General features: G+C 34.5%; 2 protein-coding genes across 5 annotated transcripts; one reads left to right on the forward strand and one right to left on the reverse strand.

The window, feature by feature from the left end:
• Positions 1-389: 389 nt before the first annotated feature.
• Positions 390-8865, forward strand: LOC112503293 (uncharacterized protein At5g08430-like). Of its 2 annotated transcripts, none has more exons than XM_025107355.1 (11): positions 390-489; positions 569-740; positions 1276-1355; positions 1701-1891; positions 2213-3122; positions 4405-4508; positions 5916-5975; positions 6843-6893; positions 7155-7225; positions 7454-7647; positions 8349-8865. In XM_025107355.1, exons 2-11 carry the CDS (start codon positions 640-642, stop codon positions 8714-8716), a joined length of 2130 nt encoding a protein of 709 aa, XP_024963123.1. In that variant the 5' UTR covers positions 390-489; positions 569-639; the 3' UTR covers positions 8717-8865. The 2 variants fall into 2 exon arrangements, with proteins under 2 accessions (XP_024963123.1, XP_024963124.1); XM_025107356.1 differs by having other exon boundaries at positions 397-489; positions 574-740.
• A 592-nt stretch (positions 8866-9457) lies between these two features.
• LOC112503294 (COX assembly mitochondrial protein 2 homolog) lies at positions 9458-15076 on the reverse strand. 3 transcript variants are annotated; one of them, XM_025107357.1, is made up of 4 exons: positions 14827-15076; positions 11879-11951; positions 9829-9933; positions 9458-9746 (listed from the first exon to the last, which is right to left on the reverse strand). In XM_025107357.1, the coding sequence occupies exons 2-4, from the start codon at positions 11921-11923 to the stop codon at positions 9645-9647; spliced, it is 252 nt and encodes an 83-aa protein (XP_024963125.1). In that variant the 5' UTR covers positions 11924-11951; positions 14827-15076; the 3' UTR covers positions 9458-9644. The 3 variants fall into 3 exon arrangements, with proteins under 3 accessions (XP_024963125.1, XP_024963127.1, XP_024963126.1); XM_025107359.1 differs by lacking the exon at positions 14827-15076 and adding an exon at positions 13631-13770; XM_025107358.1 differs by lacking the exon at positions 14827-15076 and adding an exon at positions 13598-13770.
• Positions 15077-21061: the final 5985 nt, after the last annotated feature.

The raw sequence follows: 21061 nt of genomic DNA on the forward strand, positions 1-21061 counted from the left end.
AAAGAAGATTTTTTTATGATATATTCATATTTATATTTTATTCAAAAATAAAAACATTCTTGTTTTTTCAAAACCACATAAAACCGTATTATAACATCGATTGAGACAAAGAAAAAAACAAAACGAAACATTAAAATCGAGATGTATCTCGCTGCATTGTGCGAATACCTTTTAGTTTTAATAATACAATATATTTTACTAATAAAAAAATAATAGCAATAATCTATTATTTATTAAAAGAAAATAAAAAAGCAAAAATCTTGATAATCATAACTAAAAAGGGATTAGTTTTTAGGATGATCAAAATTTACTAAATTAAACCATGAAAATTGGCATACTTTTGTAAAACAAATCACGTTAATATTTTAGAACCCTAGTCTCTAAAACCCACTCATCCCCAACTCTCTCTCTCTCTCTCTCTTGCTTTTCAGCAGAACTTTTATGCAGGAGGTCTTCCGTTACATTGACTGGTGTTTTGTTTGATCATCAGTAAATACCCTCAACTTGCTTTTTTTCTGCTTGATTCTTCTTATGCATTTTCTTCAAATAACGTGATCGTCTTTCACAGCACAGGTGTTGGAGTTGCGTTTTTAAGGACAGAGAAAAAGGGTTTCTTTTACATTGGCGTTGATCGGAGGGATGAAAAAGAGAGCAAGAACAGCTTGGAAAAAAGAAGATTATTCTGAAGAATGGTGCTTCGTCTGCAAAGATGGTGGCGAGTTGATTATCTGTGATCAAAAGTGAGTTTCCCAACACCCCTTTTTTCTTCTTCTTTTAATACATTAAAGTTCAAGAAAATAAAATAAAAATAAAATGGGTGCCCTGTTCTCATTGATGATTTGACAGGTTTCCGTATCTTTTAGGTTGAATGCATGTTTTCTTGACTCAAGGGGTATATCGGTCTTTTAGGTTGGATATAGAATTCAAAGTCTGATGCATGGAGTCTCCAAATCAGTTGTTTCATCTTTCATTAAATTCACCATCGTCGTTCCATTTTTGGGATTTGTTTTTTCCATGATTATGTGCTTGCTTTGATGGTATGATCATGTTTGATCTTTTGAATAAAGAAAGGAAAATGTATTTAATGGTGAAAAGGTTATTCTAGCCTTTGTTTGACTGTATCCTCCAGTTTGTTGGTAAATAGGAGAGTGGTTATACTGATCAACCATTTAGCTTCAGTCAAGTTTGCAAGATATCATACATCTCCATGGCAGAAACTTTTTTCCCTTTTAGCTCTGATCATATCTTGTTCTGAATCATTGTGAAAATATGCAGGGATTGTTTCAAATCATATCATCCTGAATGTGTAGAACTGGATGATTCATCTGCCAAAGCTAAAAACCGGTTTATATGTGGTAAGCCGCTTGTATCAAATTCCGTTATGGTTAGGCTTATAGAATAGATCAACACATATCTCTCTACTCTTTGGGGTAGAGGCAGGGTATGTGTAGATCCTAACCCCCGGGCCCTACCTTTGTGTGGGATATATTGGTTTCGTTTTGTTATTAACGCGTATGGGCTATGGCACAAATGAGTGCTTGATATATTCATTGCATGCCTAAAGAATAAAGATTGTCCTGTTTTGCTTATGTTCTACAATGTTATGTTGAACTTGCGTTACTTTAATACCTTTTTAGAGGATAGTTTTTATAGGTTCTATTTCCTAAATTACGTATAATTTCATTTTGTTTTGTTCCCAGATCTGCATAGATGCGAGACTTGCAGTAGGACTTCTGATGTTGTCCAATGTTATTGCTGTCCAAAAGGTGTATGCAGACGCTGTATCAAGTCTGCGGACTTTGTTCATGTAAAAGGGAAGAAAGGATTCTGTGAACACTGCTTGAAGCTCACGTTGCTCGTGGAAGAAAAGAAGGATGTTGACTCTGATGGGGTACGATTTGGCCTAAAAAAAGACTGAAAATTACTGGGTTTTTCATAACCTATTTTTACGTGATAATATCACTGATATGTGGTCAGTGGAAGGTCAAGAGAATGTTACTCCTTTTGGACCTAATGGTCATAGGTTCGAGTCACAAATACAAGTCAAACAACCCTTGTATCCATGCTGAGGATCTTTGGTGCACCATGGTCACCCTTTTACTGGTTTAACACGGCTAGGGTTCATTGTTTTGTTTGCAATTGACGTACACTTTGAAGACACTAAGTTATTATATGGATTCACCATAAAATATTTGACTGTCTGTTTTTGCAGGAAATGGTTGATTTCAACAATCGGAACACTTATGAGACTCTGTATAAGGAATACTGGGAGATTATTAATGCTACGGAAAAGTTGACTCTTGAGGATCTAACATCTGCCAAGGCTCAATTGAAGTCGGGAAAGAATTACGATTCAGATAAGTATGATGATAGTGATGAGTACCAATGTTCAGATTATGAAGAAAAAGATGATGACATGGAACCACATGATTCGGGAAAGAAAATAAAAAGATCCAAGCCAGAGCCATCTGAGAAGACAGACAAGACGAAAGGCAAGGCAAAAGGCAAGGCAAAAGGCAAGACAAAAAGCACACCGAAATCAAAAAAGAAAGAGTTCACCGACTGGGGGTCAACACGTCTCATGCAATTTCTTACAAATATAGGGAAAGAGACAGTTCATGCGTTATCTCAACGGGAACTGGAAAAGATCATAAAGGGATATAGTAAGGAGAAAAACCTTATTCAGAAGAACAAGATGGTTGAGTGTGACGCATGGTTACAGTCTATTTTTGGGCGAAAAACGGTGAAGCTTAACAGAATATATGACCTTTTGGAATCTCATTTGGCGGAGAATCAAGTGTCATCAGATGAAGATGAACTAGGATATGATTCAGAGGACATGGATCAAGACGATGAGGACTTGGTGGTCAATAAGAGGAAGAAAAAGAACAGCGGCGATAAAATATCAGAGAAGAAAGAGGCCGTGCTTGATGTTGCAAACTTCCATTTTGCATCGATCGTTCCTGAAAACATCAGGCTTGTATACTTGAGAAGGAGTTTAGTGCAGAAATTAGAACAAGAACCTGAGACTTTCGAGAGTAAGGTAATTGGAAGTTTTGTGAGAGTTAAAGAAGATGTAAGTGGCTGCTTTTCAAAGAGTTATCAGCTTGTGCAAGTAACAGGTTCGTCCTCTTTTTTTGGGCCATGACTTGGCTACAATATTTATATTGTTTTGATATAGAAATTATATTCACCAACGCAACTAAGGAGCACCCCATTAAAAAATTCCATCAACAAATATGATGTCAACATTTCTGGTTCGTTAAAAAGAAAAACACACACAAGGGAATGGTTTGTATAGGAAATTTGTTCATGAAATGAAGTTATTGTTTTTGTGGGATTGTGTGATTAGTCTCTCAACTCACAAAGTATCTTCTCTATAAATTTAGGGGCTGTTTGGTTGTTTTTTCATCAAGTCCTGTATGGGTTAACTATTAAGGGGTTGTTTGCTTATGGCTTAATGGGCTTAATACCTTGGACTTATTCGCTCAGCCATATCAAATTGTTTGTTTACAGCTTAATCGTTAAGCTCTCGACAAGTTTGGCTTTATGAGTTGAGCTACTATCTTTTCGCTTGTTCGCTCAAACACTTTACTCTTTAATTTTTTTCCATCCATACCCTTCCTGGAAAACAAACATGTCCTAGAAATTTAAGGGTTCGCTACTCGATCTTATGTTTTTCTTTAAATCTCTCTTATTTCTGCAACACACTCGAACTCATTGTATTTCAAAATCTTGAAGTAATCCGTACATCGTTTTGGTTGTATTTTGCAAGGTTTCTTGTTCGAATGGGAACATTTTCCCCTCGCGAAATACAACTAAAACGACTGACAAATTACTTAAAGATTTTGAAATATGATGAGTTCAAGTGTCAAGTAGATCTAAGAGTGATTTAAAGAAGAAGATAAGCGCGAGTAGTGAACCCCTCAAATTTATAGGAAAAGTTTGTTTTCCGGGACGGGTTGTTTCTTGGGAGGAAGGATATGGTTGGAAAAAGTAAATGGTGAAGGCTGAGCTCATGAAGCCAAAGTAGCTGAAGAGTTTAACCATTTAACCATTAAGTTGTAAATGAAACACTCTGATGGCTGAGTGAATAAGCCACCATTAAGCCATAAACAAACAGCCCTTGCTCTTTCCTCACACTTACATGTGAAAGTATGCTGATATAAATCATACAAGTGCTAGTGAATTTCGTATTACACTTTCTCCATTGACCATGTTCAGGAACGACCATAGTTTATGCTAACTAAAGGCTTTCAATTATCAACTTTTTGGTTCTTACTGTCCGGGGTTACTTCATATCCTTATGTACTGGTAGTGTACTTTTCAGGAGGTCATTCATTTTTACACCCTTCTGGTATAATGTGTGATGAATTAATTATCTTTTCTAAAATGATTTATCAGGCATAAAAAAATGCTTGGGTGGTGAAAATGGCCAAACCTTTGTGCTGCAAGCATTAGAAACAGATATCTCCATCACTTTGCTGTCAGATGATGAGTTCTCTGAGGTAAGGGCGTACATCAGTTCACCACCTAATTCTTTTTATATTATGTTATATATAATTATATATATACATATATAGCACCTGCTCAATAGTTGTGGACCAACTCATCTTCCTCAACTGCCATTAAACCTTAAAGATATTGCAAATTATTGTTACTTCTCTGGCATTATATATAAAGGTCGATGGTTATCTGAATTTACTGTCAAATAGGCATTAATTTTTCAACATTTGAGTTAATACAGTCATTCACAAGATAAGTTACCAAAAGGTTGCCTCGTTTTATTAAGGAAATGAAAATTTGTAAATGTAATGAAGATATCAACACTCGTAATCATAGCACATCATGCTTTATTTATTCTTTCTCATCAAGCAAACACATGCATACAAATATATAAAAATGAAACAGCCTCTGCCCTTTTTCGGTAGAGGAAAGGTCTACGTACATCCTACCCCTCCCAGACCCTACTTTCTGGTGGGGTATACCCTACTGGGTAGGTTTGGTCTGGTCTGGTCTGGTTATACAAATACATAAAAATAACTTGACAAACGAATCTGCAACTATGATGGATAGACCAGAATTTAGAAATACTTGTGCTTCTTTAATTGGATATTTGGATGAAGAACTGATTTATCAAATTGAAGAAGTGGGAACTACTGTTTGTTGTACTAATCTATATATCTAAGTGAATGACCTCTAAAAGTTAAACCACATTACTTAAGCTCCTCTTAAAGCTCAAACTATAGTAGATAGAGCTTCACATAGACCAATATCGTCTATTTCTCAAATTTCATCATATTGTGGATTGGGTAGATTATTTCTACATAATTAACTTAGAACCCCCTAACACCTTAGCAAATTGGGATTGAATTGTGATTGCCCATTGTTCATACACTATAGCCAAATTGGAGTCCGATGTTATAGGTCTATTGTCAATATGCCAGTGTCACATTGATCGCGATTAGATATAACTATCACTTGAGAGCTCAACGACTCTGGAAATTGGAGATTGAAAGATATGGCGACATAACCAGTAATAAAGAGAGTTATTCTGGTTGATTTCTGCTAGGTGCTATTAGTTCCTTTGTGGACCATGTCTATTGGCCAGAAGGCGTAAAATTGCCCAAGTCATGTGGAGGGGATGTTTGGTTGAACCCCGTGAACTGGACCAAGAGGTGTTAGATATCACAGCTTCAAGAAAATGTTTTTTTTGATGGTTCCTTCGTAGATGTGATTTATATGAGGACACTATCGGAGGACGTGTTTTAGCGATTCACAAATTATTTTATTCTAACGTGTTTCTTTTATTGACAATAATGCTTGATGAAGATTCACTGTAGATGCTATTGGGTATGAACTTTATTCCATTTCCTTTGTAAAACTTAACTGTTTCTGAACCTTTTTAATTTCAGGAAGAATGTGAAGATTTGAAAAAGAAAGTGAAATCTGGCATACTTAAAAAGCTTACATTGGTAAGCTTGTGCATTTATTACAGCAACCTTTACAATATTGCTTATGTGCTTTATATCGTTATCCACAATCAACCTTTCATAGGTCATTTACTTGTGATCGTCTTTCTTTATCTGTCACCATGGAGTAACTCATCATGATAAATAATTACCTTTTAGATGTAATAACTAAATGAGTATATGTAGTACAAGAGAGGTAATTTAGGTGTTCAAAGATAAAAGAAAGGCACACTTGCAAAGAATTGTCCATAAAAGTCAAGCTTACACACAAACCAATAATACTCTATAATAAGCGTTGGGATACTCACGGAGATCTTCTCCGAAACAACCTCTGTGATTCGGGAGACAGAGGAAAGGTCTGCAATTCTGCATACATCTTTACCCTACCTCCGGGTGGGATCTACTAGGTTTGTTTGGTTTAGGCTTAATAAAAGTAGGAAATGCAATCCGAGATAAGTATTGCCAATAAAATAATAGTAAAACAAAAAGTAAGGAAATATATAACTAAATACTTTCATACATACGAATCTTTATAGAGATCTACTTGCCTAAGACACTTGATAAAATTTCCTGTCATTAAAGCATATTTAGTTTCTTTGAGTTCTTTTAAGTCTTAGTTCCATGAACTTGAAGATGTTCTCAAAATAGAAGGTTAAAAATTGTTTGTGGACACCGTGATTACATTGAATGACATCAAGACAACCACACAATCATATGGTCTTATTTGGGCTCGACTTCTTAACATATTTAAAGCATAAACCCATTATGGTTTTTCTATTTAGGAGATGTCGTTTTTACTACAAGTGAACTGTTCTCAACAAATGCATACATACAGAATAAGAATATCGACCAAATTGACTTGTATGACAGGTTGGAGTTGAAGAGAAAGCTAAGAGTCTGCACAAGGACATTGTAACACATGTAAGTTGTATAACACATCGTTAAGAGTCTTGCAATCATTGTGTCAGAATATATATATATATATATATATATATATATATGATCAGGAAATTTGTCATTTAGTGAACTGAGGTTTTTTCTTGTTTACTAAAAGATGGCTTATGATCAGGCAATTCAAGAATTTCATACATGGTTCTCTTTATTGTTTACCTCTTAAAGTTTCTTAGTTGGTTAATGCATCGCTTGAACATCTAATGCTGCTTGCATTTTTGGTTATATCAGTGGATTCCCCGAGAGCTGGCTTTATTGAAACACCGTATTGATCAAGCGAATGAAAAAGGATGGAGAAAAGAATATCCTTTTTAGTAGTTGTGTCACATTTTCTTTTATGAATGATCCATGCATGGATGATGTGTATTATGAAACTCCTTGGCCTATGATATTTTTTTATCTCTAGTGGGTTGTAGATCTAATTAATAGCAACCCATGTATTTAATGATCTTTATTCAAAGGCCTTGTTTTTGAACATATGTGTAAGAAGCTAATGGTAATGTGGTCCTTAACCTATGTGTCTATTTTACGCTATTTGAGTATTTGGAAAGAAGGCAATTCCTACAGAATCCGACAAACCAGACAAAGTTACTAGAAAAGGTCCCTACTGTGGTTCCAGACATTGATGAAGCTGGACCTGTTGAAGATGACAAGAAAGACTCACCAAAATCTGGTCTAACACATACGTCGTCTGGAAATTTTAAAGACAATGGGATTGCTTCAGGTACGATAAATACTTTGCCTCTATCTTTTCCAATAAGGAAAAATGCATCAAAATAAGAGTTTGCGTTGGTTCTTATTTAGTGTAATGATGAATTTTTCCCCAATTAGTATGACAAACGTTCAATTCTGCCTATATTATGCCCATTTAACCTGATAAACAGGTTTTGTATATAACGTGGCAGAGGTTGATTTTGATATGACATTATTATATGTAATCAATGATTGCAATATAACTTGACAAATCGACATCAACATCATTAATAGTTACAATGTCTACAGATTATCGGTTTAATGGGTATGAAATAAGAAGAATTGGATGTTTCTTGCACTAACTGATAAAAAAATTATCGTCACAGTAAGTAGGAACTAAGACGAACTTTGTTGCAGCCTTTGGCATTTCCTATATTTTAGAGAAAAATGCTCTGTATAGTAAGCATTCTTTTTGCATAATACTACATGCTACTAAGTAATCTTGTTTACATTTCGTCTATAAAACATTGGTTTGCTTATTTGGAGTAGATAGAAGGTAGGCAAAGGAGGGGGGGGGGGGACCTGTGGCATTTAGGGTACCAAAGTTCTACATTAGAAAGACGGTGGTGTTAGTAAGGCCTGCCTACATTACCTCAATCTGTGTGAGATATATTGTGTTGGTTTGGTTGTACAAGCAAAGCATATTATTGATGTACAATTTATTTGTTGCAGAAGAGAGCAAACATGAAGTACCTGCATCTGAAAAATATGCAATGGCAATGAAACTGCAGAAGTTTTTTGGTTCCATGGAGTGGCAAGACAACTCAAAGAAACCATCTGTTGTCAAAAATCCAACACAATTGTTTGAATCTAGTGATGATATTGATATAAGCAAGGAGGAGCTTCAAGACACTGAAAGCTCTCAATGGTATGTTACAAGCCCACGTGGCGAAAAGGTAGGGCCCGTCTCATTGTCGGTGCTTAAGAACTGGAGCCAAACCCGAGCTGCATCAGAATCTAAGATTTTCAAGACAAGTCAAAGTGAAGAAAAAGCTAAACCGTTAAATGCTGTGCTCTGGCGTGCTTTTCCTAGAAACTAATTAATGTTTAAAGGGTTCGATTGAAACTTGTGATTGGACGCCCGTTAATGGTTAACTATATTATAAGGAATTAAGGGGACCAGATGTTTGGGGACAAGGGTGGGTGTTTATATCTAACAAATGGTAAGACTGGTCTCTCTATGTTTGAACTCTGGGATTTTGTTCTAATGGTTTTTGCTTAACATATCTTCTACTATATGAGGATGAAATAGCATTTGCTGATAAATTACATTGACCCAAATAAATGGCAGCATGTGTTCAACTCTTTACTGTTTGTTCATGCCTCACATGTACAGTTCAAGCAAGGTGCAATTTTTCGAGAGCAATCTCAAGATTCATAAAAACAAAACCAAACCAAATGGAGCCAGTATCTCCATAACTAGTCGTACCTTAACCCAGTAGTCCTTTGGGTCTGGTCCACCTGACACTAGTTTTTCACTCTTTTTTTGACAGTTTGGTAAAATAGTTTGATAGCGACTTGGTAAATAAAAACAAAAAAAAGGTCAAATGGGGGCAATCCCAACTGATAGACCGTCGGCCAATAAGAGATTGCCACGTGACAGATTCAAATTAGTAAGAAAAATCCACTTTGAAAATTGAAACTGGTCCATAACTAATTTCCTGACCAATCCTACAAACAACTAACAAGTCCCTTGTGTTGTGTTGTAACCTGTAGTAGAGTATCTCAAGATTCAGACCCTTTTTTTCAGCTAATACACAACCAACAAGCATCATTAACATGTTGTAATGAAGCAGATGAATTTTATTTCTTGTGTGTATGCAATGTTGTTAAAACAAATTGAATACAAAATCAACTGAACACAAGCTACAATCTAGCGTATATGTGTATATATATGATTTGCAATAAGCACGATTTTTCTGTCTTACATTGAACCTTAACTCGACATTATTGAATGAATATTCTCGTTTACATCACATTCTCACTCTCAGCAGCTTCTTTCCGATAAGCTTGTAGCCTCTCTTTCAGTTTCTTACTCTCTTCAAAATTTGCCTTCCGCTTCACAGCTTTCTGCCAGTTGAAGAAAGATGATTCAAATATTTTATAAGGCAAGAAAAAGAATAAATAAGATAACACCCAGTTGTTGTCTTACTTCCTGTCGGAAACACTTGTCGAGCTTTATCTTGAGATCTGTGCACTCTCCAAAGAATTTTGCATAAGGATGGTCCAGATGGCATTTCTGAAACTGTTCGATTATCTACACCAGACAGAAGATCAATGGTGCTTAGTTTCAGGAGTTGAATAATATGAACAAAGCTATAACCATATAAGCCATATTATCCTAAACAGGTTACTAGAAAAGAAATACAGAGTTATCTTGAGCATTAACATTAGAGTATGAACCACAAGGGTGGTGCCTGATTAGTTTGAGCTTGGCTCCAAAGGTCAAAATTACCAGGAGGTCTCAGGTTCAAATCCAAGGAGGAATAAAAATCCCCTTGTGGCCATGGAGGTTCAAATACGGTGAGTCCGAGCTATTTGCAAAGCAGGTGGTCACCCTGGGATTAGTCAGTTCGCATAGCGGGTTGGATATCCAGGTTAATAAAAAAAGCATTAGGGCATGTGAACTGAGAGCTACCCAATTATTGTTTTTATTGTGTGGCAAAGACTGGAAAATGACATATGACTTGGTGGATAAAGACTATTGCTATTTATTATTTACATAAGCATCACAGATGCAGTAAAAAGTTGCGGGTTTGTAACTCAAAGAGCTTTCAGCTTTGGTACTGGAAGCACCTCTTATCCACATAAAGGTTAGTCTGTTAACAGAGCCGAGCTACTCCTGCAAGAACGATCTAATGTATCTGTTAAGTACATTATTTTCTCAACAGCAGTGTAAAAAACACAAGGCCATGCACAAGAGTAAACTCAATCAAGAAATAGAAAAAAAGAGTCAGAGCTCAACATCGTAAATTCTACTCCAGATTCAGCGGAGTTAATAAAAAGCTTCTCAAGTGACCATATCTGACAACAAGTCCTCGGACACTCCCCAAACATACTCATGGTGAGTAAATTGGTAGATATCATGGTCATGCTTAAGGCACCATCACTTATGTATAGCATTTTTATTCTCAGTACTTTAAGGACAGCTCAAGTTGGTGTTCTTTCCTGTTGTTGCAATGACCGGTCAAGCGACCTGCCTCTCAGAAAGTACGGACCACCAAGTGTTCTTGTAAGATGCAACTTGTCATCAAGGATTTTTAGATAAGAGTTGATCTATTTTCATGTTAGTCTAGTTATGACAGAGAGATGATAATCTTGGTTATGAGATGCTTTTTAAGTAGGTTCATGATAATGGCGGCTATGAACTTCCTCTATTGTAACTTATCATTCTTCCTGTATTTTAATAGTTTTCTTTTCATCAGGACATAACATGTGTTCAACAAATCCGGCTAAAGATTTTTAAGGAACATGTTGATATTTTTTCCTCGTACTTCTCTATTCTTCATCATTTTATATTTGAGGTCACTTACTAAATTTACACCTCTTAAGAACTTCATTCAGTAGACATACAAGACCACTAACACTTTCAGATAATTATATGCAAGCAGCAGGTTCCTTCCTATCGCACTTGAACCTAAAACTCCATAACACTGCAACTGCCTTAACATCGCTTTGGAGATGAATCATATCTAAAACCAAACCTACATACTATATCCCACTCAGAAGAAAGGTCTGGAGGGTAGAATGTACACGAACCTACCTGCTGGCTCTATAACCTATCCCCAAGACCCTTATCTAAGACAGTGGGTAGAACAAAATCGTTTGCTAAGGTTGGTTCACGTGAGACCAGCCTGTTTTCATGAGACAACATTTTTGCACTTGAAACTTCACAACGAAATGTTGTGAAGGTAAAAAAAATCCGAACCTTCACAACAAAAACACTGTGAAGGTTACTTACCTTCACAGTGTTTTGCTGGGAAGTTTCAAGTGTAAAAATGTTGTCTCACATGTCCCACGAAAACAACCTTGTCTCACATGATCCCAAATCTCATTTGCTAATCAGATATGACTTACCTAAAATGTAGTCCTAATAAGAGAATTATTTTTTGCATAAAATCTCAATATATGCGTAAAGGCATTTCATGGTTACATTATTGTCTAACATAGAAGAAAAAGGCAAACAAGTTTTTTTAACTCACTTCAGCACACATCGGATGCCTATGTAACGTCAATGGAGGATGCATTTCGGAGTCTTAATCAAAATAGAAATCACTGCACAAAGTAAATATTCGGAACATTAACTTCACATAATCATAAAAAGAAACAAGTAATACCAAACAACATGAACAAAGCAACAAAAACAACTACCAGAAGTACCTTGCATATTGCACAAGGCGTTGCTGAAGAAAATAATTCATAATAATTGAAAACTGAAACAGTAGGCAACATCTATTATTTCTGCCAAGCTACTTTTAACTTTTAAGGTTTGAAAAACTTATGACTACAACGGTAGGAGACTTTATCATCTCTCGTGATGGATTATATATATAGGAGCGGGTTCAAGAGAATAAAATGCTCATTTTTTGTTATAATTTGTTTGGCTCCAATTTTGATTGTATTTCAATTAAAAAATAGGGTTCTTTGTTTTGTTTAACCAAAAAGTGGTTGTAAGTTGTAACCACCTTCTTAATCACAATTGGATCATCTTATCTTACAGTTGAGATCTATTCTCGTTTGAACCTCCAGACACACACACACACATATGTGTGTGCGTGTGTGGGTGTAACCTATAGCATACTGAAAAGATTAAAAAGCAGCTAATGAATCCTCCCATAGAGCAGGTTCCACTGTAGTATCTCGAGCTATATCATGTACGTAATCCCCCCATTCTCTCTTTATATCTCCTAAAATAAGCACACACCATTTCTTGCTGATCTATCATCTATCCCAGATACATGTCCTGTTCCTGGACAGAACATTTTTTATTCCTGTACTTGCCTCTTTTTGCCTCGAAATACCAATTTGGATCAAAGAGAAAGTGCACCACTTATCTAAATCCACTTTAAGATCAATTACAATTACAAATACAACATCCCTGAAAATAAGGCTCTATCCAAAATCAGCCAAATGTTACACATCTTATTCATTTCAACATCAAGAACAAGCTTTACCAATTTTACAGTTTGAAGTTCAAGCAAAATGAAGAATTTCTCGCAAAATGATTCCCTCAATATACATGCACATATCCATACATACATCTGTGATAACATAACCAGATGTAAGAAATTTCTAGGAAGAGAGATGCAGGATTTGCGCTAAAAAACACATGCACATAAAGCCTTTCTACCAACTAGTTTTTTTCCCTCTGGTTAAAAACCTCCCCTGGTGCATTCACCTGGGTACTATGGCTACCGTAAACATGCCACACCCATCTACCCAGTATCAGTCGAAAATTTACCTAAATCAGGTAAAATATAGGGTAAGATAGAATGGATAATGGGTCAAAATAGTAATGGGCCAAATGGTGAATGAGTCAAGCATGTCAGGTTGAGGCGTTAGGTGTTAACTATCTTTTTTGTGCAAATCAAAAAATCTTGAATTTCATGAATAACCAATACATCAATCGCAAAGATTTTCCTCAGCAGTAACATGGTGGACATCTGGAAAGGAGGTCCCAGGTTCAAACCCGGGCACCACCACCTGCTGACTTGCAGTGATTTTCCTCCCCAATGAGGGTCGTGGGACCACTGCAGTGGAGGCGGTCAATGGGTGGCGTATACCCCTAAATCGCAATTACATAAAGATAAAGCATAATTCATCAATAAAATTTCATAGCATCGTATAAAAGAACTGATTTAAACAAAAAGAATACTTCATAACATGGCGATCCAAGAAATGACAAACAATCAAAGCAGCACCTAATAACATCCAAAATTCAGTGGATTGCCAACCTCAGTGGCTGCCAGCAATTATATTTCATTTAGCCTTCTATTAACCACATTAAGAAAGAAGAGAGCAAGATCATGGATGTATGGAACAAGTGATGGGTAACGTTTTTGAATGTTTTGCACTTATATATCAAGTTCTTCATAAGCATCATACATAAGCACACCAAGGAAAAGAGTAGGTAAACAGATGCCAATCTTTTTTTTATACATAAGCATCATATATAAGCACACCAAGGAAAAGAGTAGGTAAAGAAAATATGCATCATACATAAGCACACCAAGGAAAAGAGTTGGTAAACAGATGCCAATCTTTTTTTTATACATAAGCATCACACATAAGCACACCAAGGAAAAGAGTAGGTAAAGAAAATATGCATCATACATAAGCACACCAAGGAAAAGAGTAGGTAAACAGATGCCAATCTTTTTTTATACATAAGCATCATACATCGGTCCACATTTGAAGGATAATTCATTGGGGATTTTATATGCACATGTTGTAATGAACATAAGAATTTATAAATATGATATTTCTTTCTCTATCTTTGTCTAACATATTTCTCAAGATGTATGGCTATAGCAGATAGAAATAATATAAAACAAGTACTTTGCTAATTACATGCTATTTTGTGTTTGATTTGCATTTTTCTTGGAACATATAGCTCATATAAACATTCAGCATGCTTGTAGTCCTGCAATGTGCATGCTTGCACTTACTTAACTGCTTTGTATGTCTATTATGCTCACTCTTCCTCATGGTATGCTAATCTTAGTCTTGTTCATGTATACTGTTCAAGTTTATAGAGCCTAACTGTTGATGTTAACGAATATAGGTTCTCTGATCTAACCGGAACAGACTATAGTGAAGGAGCAATTGACCTTGCTAGAAGCCTTGCGGATCGTGATGGATTTGCTAATATCAAACTCTTGGTATGATGTAATACACATACTTTTGGTTAATCTATGCAGCAAGCACTACACATATAGAATTTATAGTTTATGGGTCCTGACTCATAGTGATAAGCATGAAATGTGTTCAGGATATCTAAACAAATGATGTCTTGATTTAACTCAAGAGATTATTTCCTTCCCTTCTACATAATAGAACTTTGTACGTAAAATGCATTTACAAGGTAACTCGAGTACAGGAAGATGTAAATAAATCAATAAAATACTACAAAAGGGGAAAAGGGATTTACCTGTTGAGTGATGGGAGAAGGCGGCGAAGAGGAAGAAGGGCTTATCGGCGGGTGAGCTGGGAGAAGAGGAAGGGTTTATCAACGACGACCACAGTGGGAGACAACGACGGAGACGGTGGGCGACGGAGACGGTGAGCGACGATCACCGTAGGAGACGGCGACGGAGACGATGATCGGTAATGATGAGCAATGGAGGAGCGATGGTAAGCTGTGGGAAAAGATGGAGATGGGTTAGGGCAAAAAAGAAATCCCACGGGAATGGATTGTTAAAAACCCGTGTATTTTCAAAGATTGTTAAATCCATAGTTCACGAGATTTTAATCCTAGGATTTTTCTACAAACCAAACAGGATTGAAATTTATTTTAAATTTAAATTTTTTAAATTTTTAAATTTTATTTCATTTTTGTAAACCAAACGCATTTAAGTTTGATTTCACTTTTGAAGAAAAGGTGTTCGCAGTGAGACATATATAGTTGTTAACGTATTCTTAAGATAATAATGTTTTTTATTTTTGAATAAAATATAAATTTAAAAATATCATAAATTTTTAAAAAAATAACATAATATAATTTTTTGTTTGATAATATAATTTTTAAATTTAATAATGAAGTAATTCATTNTCTTAAAATAAATATGATGTTACTTATGCAATTTATTATATGATTTTAAGTCAACATTATATTTTCGTTGAAGCGAAAAATTATTCGTGTGGAAGAGGAAGAACGTTAAAACAACCAATCAACACATTAATCACATATACCCAAACAAAATAACGATCACATATTTTTAAATATAGGTCAATGATTTAAATATTTTTATCGAATAAATAATCGATATCTCAAACAACCCCATATATTTAACATATTAATTCGTACACAAAAACAAAATCGTTATCGAATGGGATCTTGACGTGTATATTTTCCGTAGAAATGATAATTAATCAATAAAGACGATTAATTTGGTTGGAATTTGTTTTTTCTCTCTCTTCTTTTATTTAATTCTTAATTTACCAAAACATTATTTTATTAAATCATATATACAGGTGGGATAATAAGTGAATGTACTAGGGGTGTTAATAATTCGAGTATTTAACGAATTACTCATGTTTGGCTCATCAGTCATTTTTAAGCTTGAATTTAAATACAGAATTTAACTCGTTTAACTTAATGAGTCGAGTTCTGTAACATGGTTGTTTGAAAACTCTATAAGTTTTGTGAGTCATTTTGAGTTGAGCCGAGCCGAGCCGTATCGACATAGACTTTTTTGGAGACGAGCATGCTCATAAATTATCCCATCACAATATAAAATTTCAAAAAAGTCGTCACTATCACTAAGAAATAAATGAGTTAATTGAGGTTAAGCGAATAAACAAGATTATCAATATCGAGTTTGAGTCATAAGCAAACTTATAAAGTTTTAAAGTTTAAGTAATAGTATGTAACTCGTAATTGTTGAACGATCATTAAGCTTAAGCTAAGACACTGGAAAATATTCAACTCGAGCATTATTTTAAATTTTTTTGGGCTTGAACTCGAGCTTAATATTATATTTTTTGAGCCGAGCTTAAACAGCCTGCAACTCGACATGACTCATTATACCCTTATAACTCAACCCGTCAAACATAAATTATGATGTACAATAATATTATTGGTTTTAAATTCAAAGGGGAGTTAAAAGTCAACAAATGGGAAAGAAAAACAAAATGTCTTGTAAACCAAAAAAAGTCATACTGGACTTGGCTCGTTATATAGGATGTGTGAAGCAAGTGAAAGGATGTGATACAAAATATTATAAAATACTTACACAATGTAGCGATATATATATTGATCTTAATGTTTCGTTTATTCTTATCTCTATTGATGTCAAAATACGATTTTATGTGGTTTTAAAAAAACGATAATGTTTTTTTAATAAAATATAAATTTGAAAAGATAACATAATATAATTTTTAGTTTAATAATATAATTTTTTAAGTTTAATAACAAACTAATTCATTTTTGGTATAATAATATAATTTTTTATAAAAATAATTATTAAGTATTATGTTAGAACTCAATGATTATCTGAATTAAATTTTAGATTTTTTATGATTAAAATGATATGTTTATCATATATTTAATTATGTTTATCTACAGTTAGTTACACAAATTCAAACATAAAACTTTAATAAGTTGTAGTTACGCACAATCTACTTGTAATTTTGAATTTTAAGTAATATGCATCAATAAACAATACTTTATACATAAAAAATATTTTTTAAGAGTTCTTGTCAAATGCTTTATAATATAGTATAAATAAGATGTGGTGCTGAAGTCTGAAATCTGAATCCGTTTTTTTAGTTTGAAGTCTGAAAGCTGAATCAATTAGACTCTTTGTTTTTGTAAACTGACAAACATCTGAAGTCTGAAATTTGGATTAATTCATTTCAATTAAATTCAATTGAAATATTCAATCGTTTAAACTATTTGTAAACTACCATATATTTTTAACACATTAAAAAATTCAACTGAAATACGTTAATTGATTCAACACACAATAGAAAACACAAACAAAGTCTTATAACAACTAGAATCAATATTCATTCTGCATCAACTGTGTCGCAATTTCTTCACTTAAACTCGCCATTTATGTCTGGTCAGCAACATTCCCATGCGATTGAACCTCTTCAGCCTCATTCTCGCCATCATTCCCTTGCTCGTTGGTTTGATCATACTCAAAAAATAACTTATAGGTGAATGAAGGCTTGTTGAATTCATTAAATAAAAATGTTTGATTTAATTAAAAAAATGTAAGGCAAATAGAAATTATATTTGTTGATGTATTTATGTTGTGTAAATAAAAATAATATATAGTCATGATGAAGATTAAGGGTGCGTTTGGTACGCTGGACAGGGTGGGACAGGACATTTGAAACCTCATCTCTTATTTGAAACCTTTGTGTGAATTTGGTCTTCTCATCTCTTATTTGAAACCTTTGTGTGAATTTGGTCTTCTCAGCTGTGTGAATTTGGAAATTGTTTTTGCATATGTTTTAACTTAGTATAGAAGCAAAATAACGTTAGGGGTAAATCGGTCATTTTAACCAATCCAGTTCTGTCCTGTCTTGTCTTACCAAACGCTGAACAGCTGTCCTGTCCTGTCCTGTCCCGTCCTGTCCTGTCCTGTCTGCGCACCAAACGCACCCTAAAGGTTAAATGAAAAGTTAAAACTCATTTACCGAAAACTTTTTATTTAAAAGAAATTCCAAATTATGAGGAAAAAAAAAGGTGAATGAAGGCTTCTCAATGTGCCACCTAAGCAACCCAAGTTTTGCTTTTATATAGACTAGTTGTTTATCTATGTAATGCGACAGAAACAATAAATGTAAATGATTTTGAAGCTTTGGTGTTTTTATTATTTTAAGGATGATATATTTACATTTAGGGGACATTTACCCAAATTTTTACTCAATAAGCGCTTACCGGTAAGATTTAACACTACAACTCATTTTACCAGGTAAGATTGTAGTTCATGAAAACAATATCGTATGTAACAATTTACTCGGTAAGCGCTTATCGGATAATAAGAGTCATCACTCTCCCTCACCACGTAAGACTCCATTTTTATCATCACTTTTGTCGGATAAGATTCTCGGTTTTTTCCATGTTCATCTGTTAAGGTAGATGACCCTGCAAGCGTATACCAGGTAGGCGTTTAATAAACAACCCCTTAGGCTTTACATATTAATACATTTTGATTAAATAAGAGTTATGGTTCTAATTGCATCCGATAAATATATAACTTTTTTTACAGTTTAAAACCTTAAACCGATCTAATCAAATATATTTACTATTCAAGTATAAAAAGGAACTTATTTTATGTAATATTTGTATTTGGCATCTTGGTGAACGAATATGATTAAAATGATTTAGTGATTGATCAAAATATTACAAAGACAATCGATAAGACTTCTCAGCCTATTAGGAAAACTGCATTCTCTCTTCTATATGTATACCAGTACGATGCAACATGATTCTAAAATCAGAGTGCAAATCAAAAAGACATCTGCTTTACTGCCATCTCCCTCGAAATTATTTTTCTGGTTTTAAACCTGCAAATCAACCAATAAACCTAAGACAAACGACATGGCCTAGAACCTCTACCATCGGACTCTTGAATTAAAAATCTCAAGCACATTCCAAATTGAATAACAAACCAAAACAATTTGAATGTTCAAACACAAGGAAGCCATTAAAATTTTGTAGGAGAATGCTGGAACTATACAATCCAGTGAATCCAACAACATATTATCCTATAAACGTGACTCATGTTATAATAAAAAATCAAAGAACCAAGAAAAATCGCATAGTTGATAAAGTGATTCATGTTCAACATTACTTACTTGATCCATAACTTACCCCTGGTTTTCCTCTTTGACACCAGAAACGAAAAATCACAAGAAATTGCAAAAAAAAAAACCCAATAAAATCAGCTAACAAAAGCCATAAAATGGAGGTTCCAAACCTGGTACAATGGTTTTAATCAGTTGTTCAAGTCGATACCAATGAAAGCTATATGTCTGCAAATGCACGAACTGCACCAAAAGTAAGCGTACATATAATCTAACTTTCAAAAAGACAAACTATAAAAAAAACCAAGAGATTGTATGACATTTGAAACACCAGGCAAACCCCAAATTTTGTTTTGACATATGACAACAATTGCACGTTCAAGCACAACAATTCGTACGAGAAGATTCCTTATTAACTATAAAAAATGAATAACAATACTTTCTAGAACCCCTTGTTATCAAGGTTTGCAATCCAAAATTCTTTGGATAAACAATACCATATATGGTAATAAATAAAAATAGTAATTATGGGATTGAAAGAAATTGCTAATAGTATCGAGTGAACAGAAGATTTGCATTCTATATGTCCTGTGAAACCTCTTATGAGATCGGATAACTTAATCAGAGATTGAAAAAGATTGGTTTTGCATGCTATCAGAGATTGAAAAAGCCATACAAGTCAGAATCCAGTTGAGATCTAGAAAACATCCATAATCAAGAAGGGCGAAAAGATAGATGAGGGAACCAGATTTTGAAGAGAAAGTATCAGTTGAACCTGAAGAATTTTAATGTGAACAACACTTACGGAGCGAGAATTGCACCGAGAGTGTGAATCATCTTCTTGAGAAGAGCAGATGCATTTGGTAGCGGGAATACATCAAGAGCATGAATAGAGCTGAAGCAATCTTGTACATTAAGAATGATTAACTTTAATTAAGAGATTTCAAAGAAATATGCTTAAAAAGTAGTACTTTAACGTTTTTAATACTTCTTTTTCATTCATCAAACTCCTAAAGAACATAGAACCCAGATACATATATTATATATAAGCAAAAAGAATCAAAATCAAATATCTATATCAACTGCAATATCCATGTAAATTTAATAGCAAGTCTAACATAGCAGTGCACTACAGAGAACCTTATTACAATCTACACCCTAATGCTTTAACTAAATACATATCTAGAAAGTAAAAAACACGTTGTAGTACACCTGGAATAATGAGTAGTATAACTACCAGGTGTATAATATTTAGCATGTGAAGTTCTAATAGTCGATGGGAAAAAAAGAAAACCAACAGAAAAACTGGCCTGCTAAGCTGTTGACAAAACCAGTGCACCACATTCAACATAAGTGCCTTGGTGGATTTAGGATGTAAATCACAACTCTTATATCTTCTATGATAATCCTCCCATCGTCTTCATCGAGGGTCATAACCCTCCTATTATGGTTCTACAATCATAGAATAGATTGTAAAGCATAAACCATTAGATAAATGAAGCTCATTACATATAACGGTAGCTTATGTGGTAACTTTCCATGGAAGTCGTTATATTTGACTTATCATTTATGGTTAACTACAAAACTAACCAGCCTTATAGTTAACCATGGGTTGTTATTAGAGTGGGGTGGTCCGTCCCATAGGCTGTTATTAGACTGGGGTCCGCCCACCAGCCCTAGTCGGAGTCGAACTCGTAAGCGAAGAAAAACTCATAGGCCAGGAAGTACGAAATGGCTGATGATAAACGTCCGGTGGATCTGGATTGATATTTGGATTTGTATGCAACCTCGAAACAACTAAAAAAAACTTCGTGTTTAACAATGCATAATATTCAGACATGCTTAAAGTAACGACGACTCTGTGGCCCAATGGATAAGGCGCTGGTCTACGAAACCAGAGATTC

This window comes from Cynara cardunculus, unplaced genomic scaffold (genome assembly GCF_001531365.2).
Source record: "Cynara cardunculus var. scolymus isolate 2C unplaced genomic scaffold, CcrdV1 Un_Scaffold_2842, whole genome shotgun sequence".
Classification (NCBI taxonomy): Eukaryota; Viridiplantae; Streptophyta; class Magnoliopsida; order Asterales; family Asteraceae; genus Cynara; species Cynara cardunculus.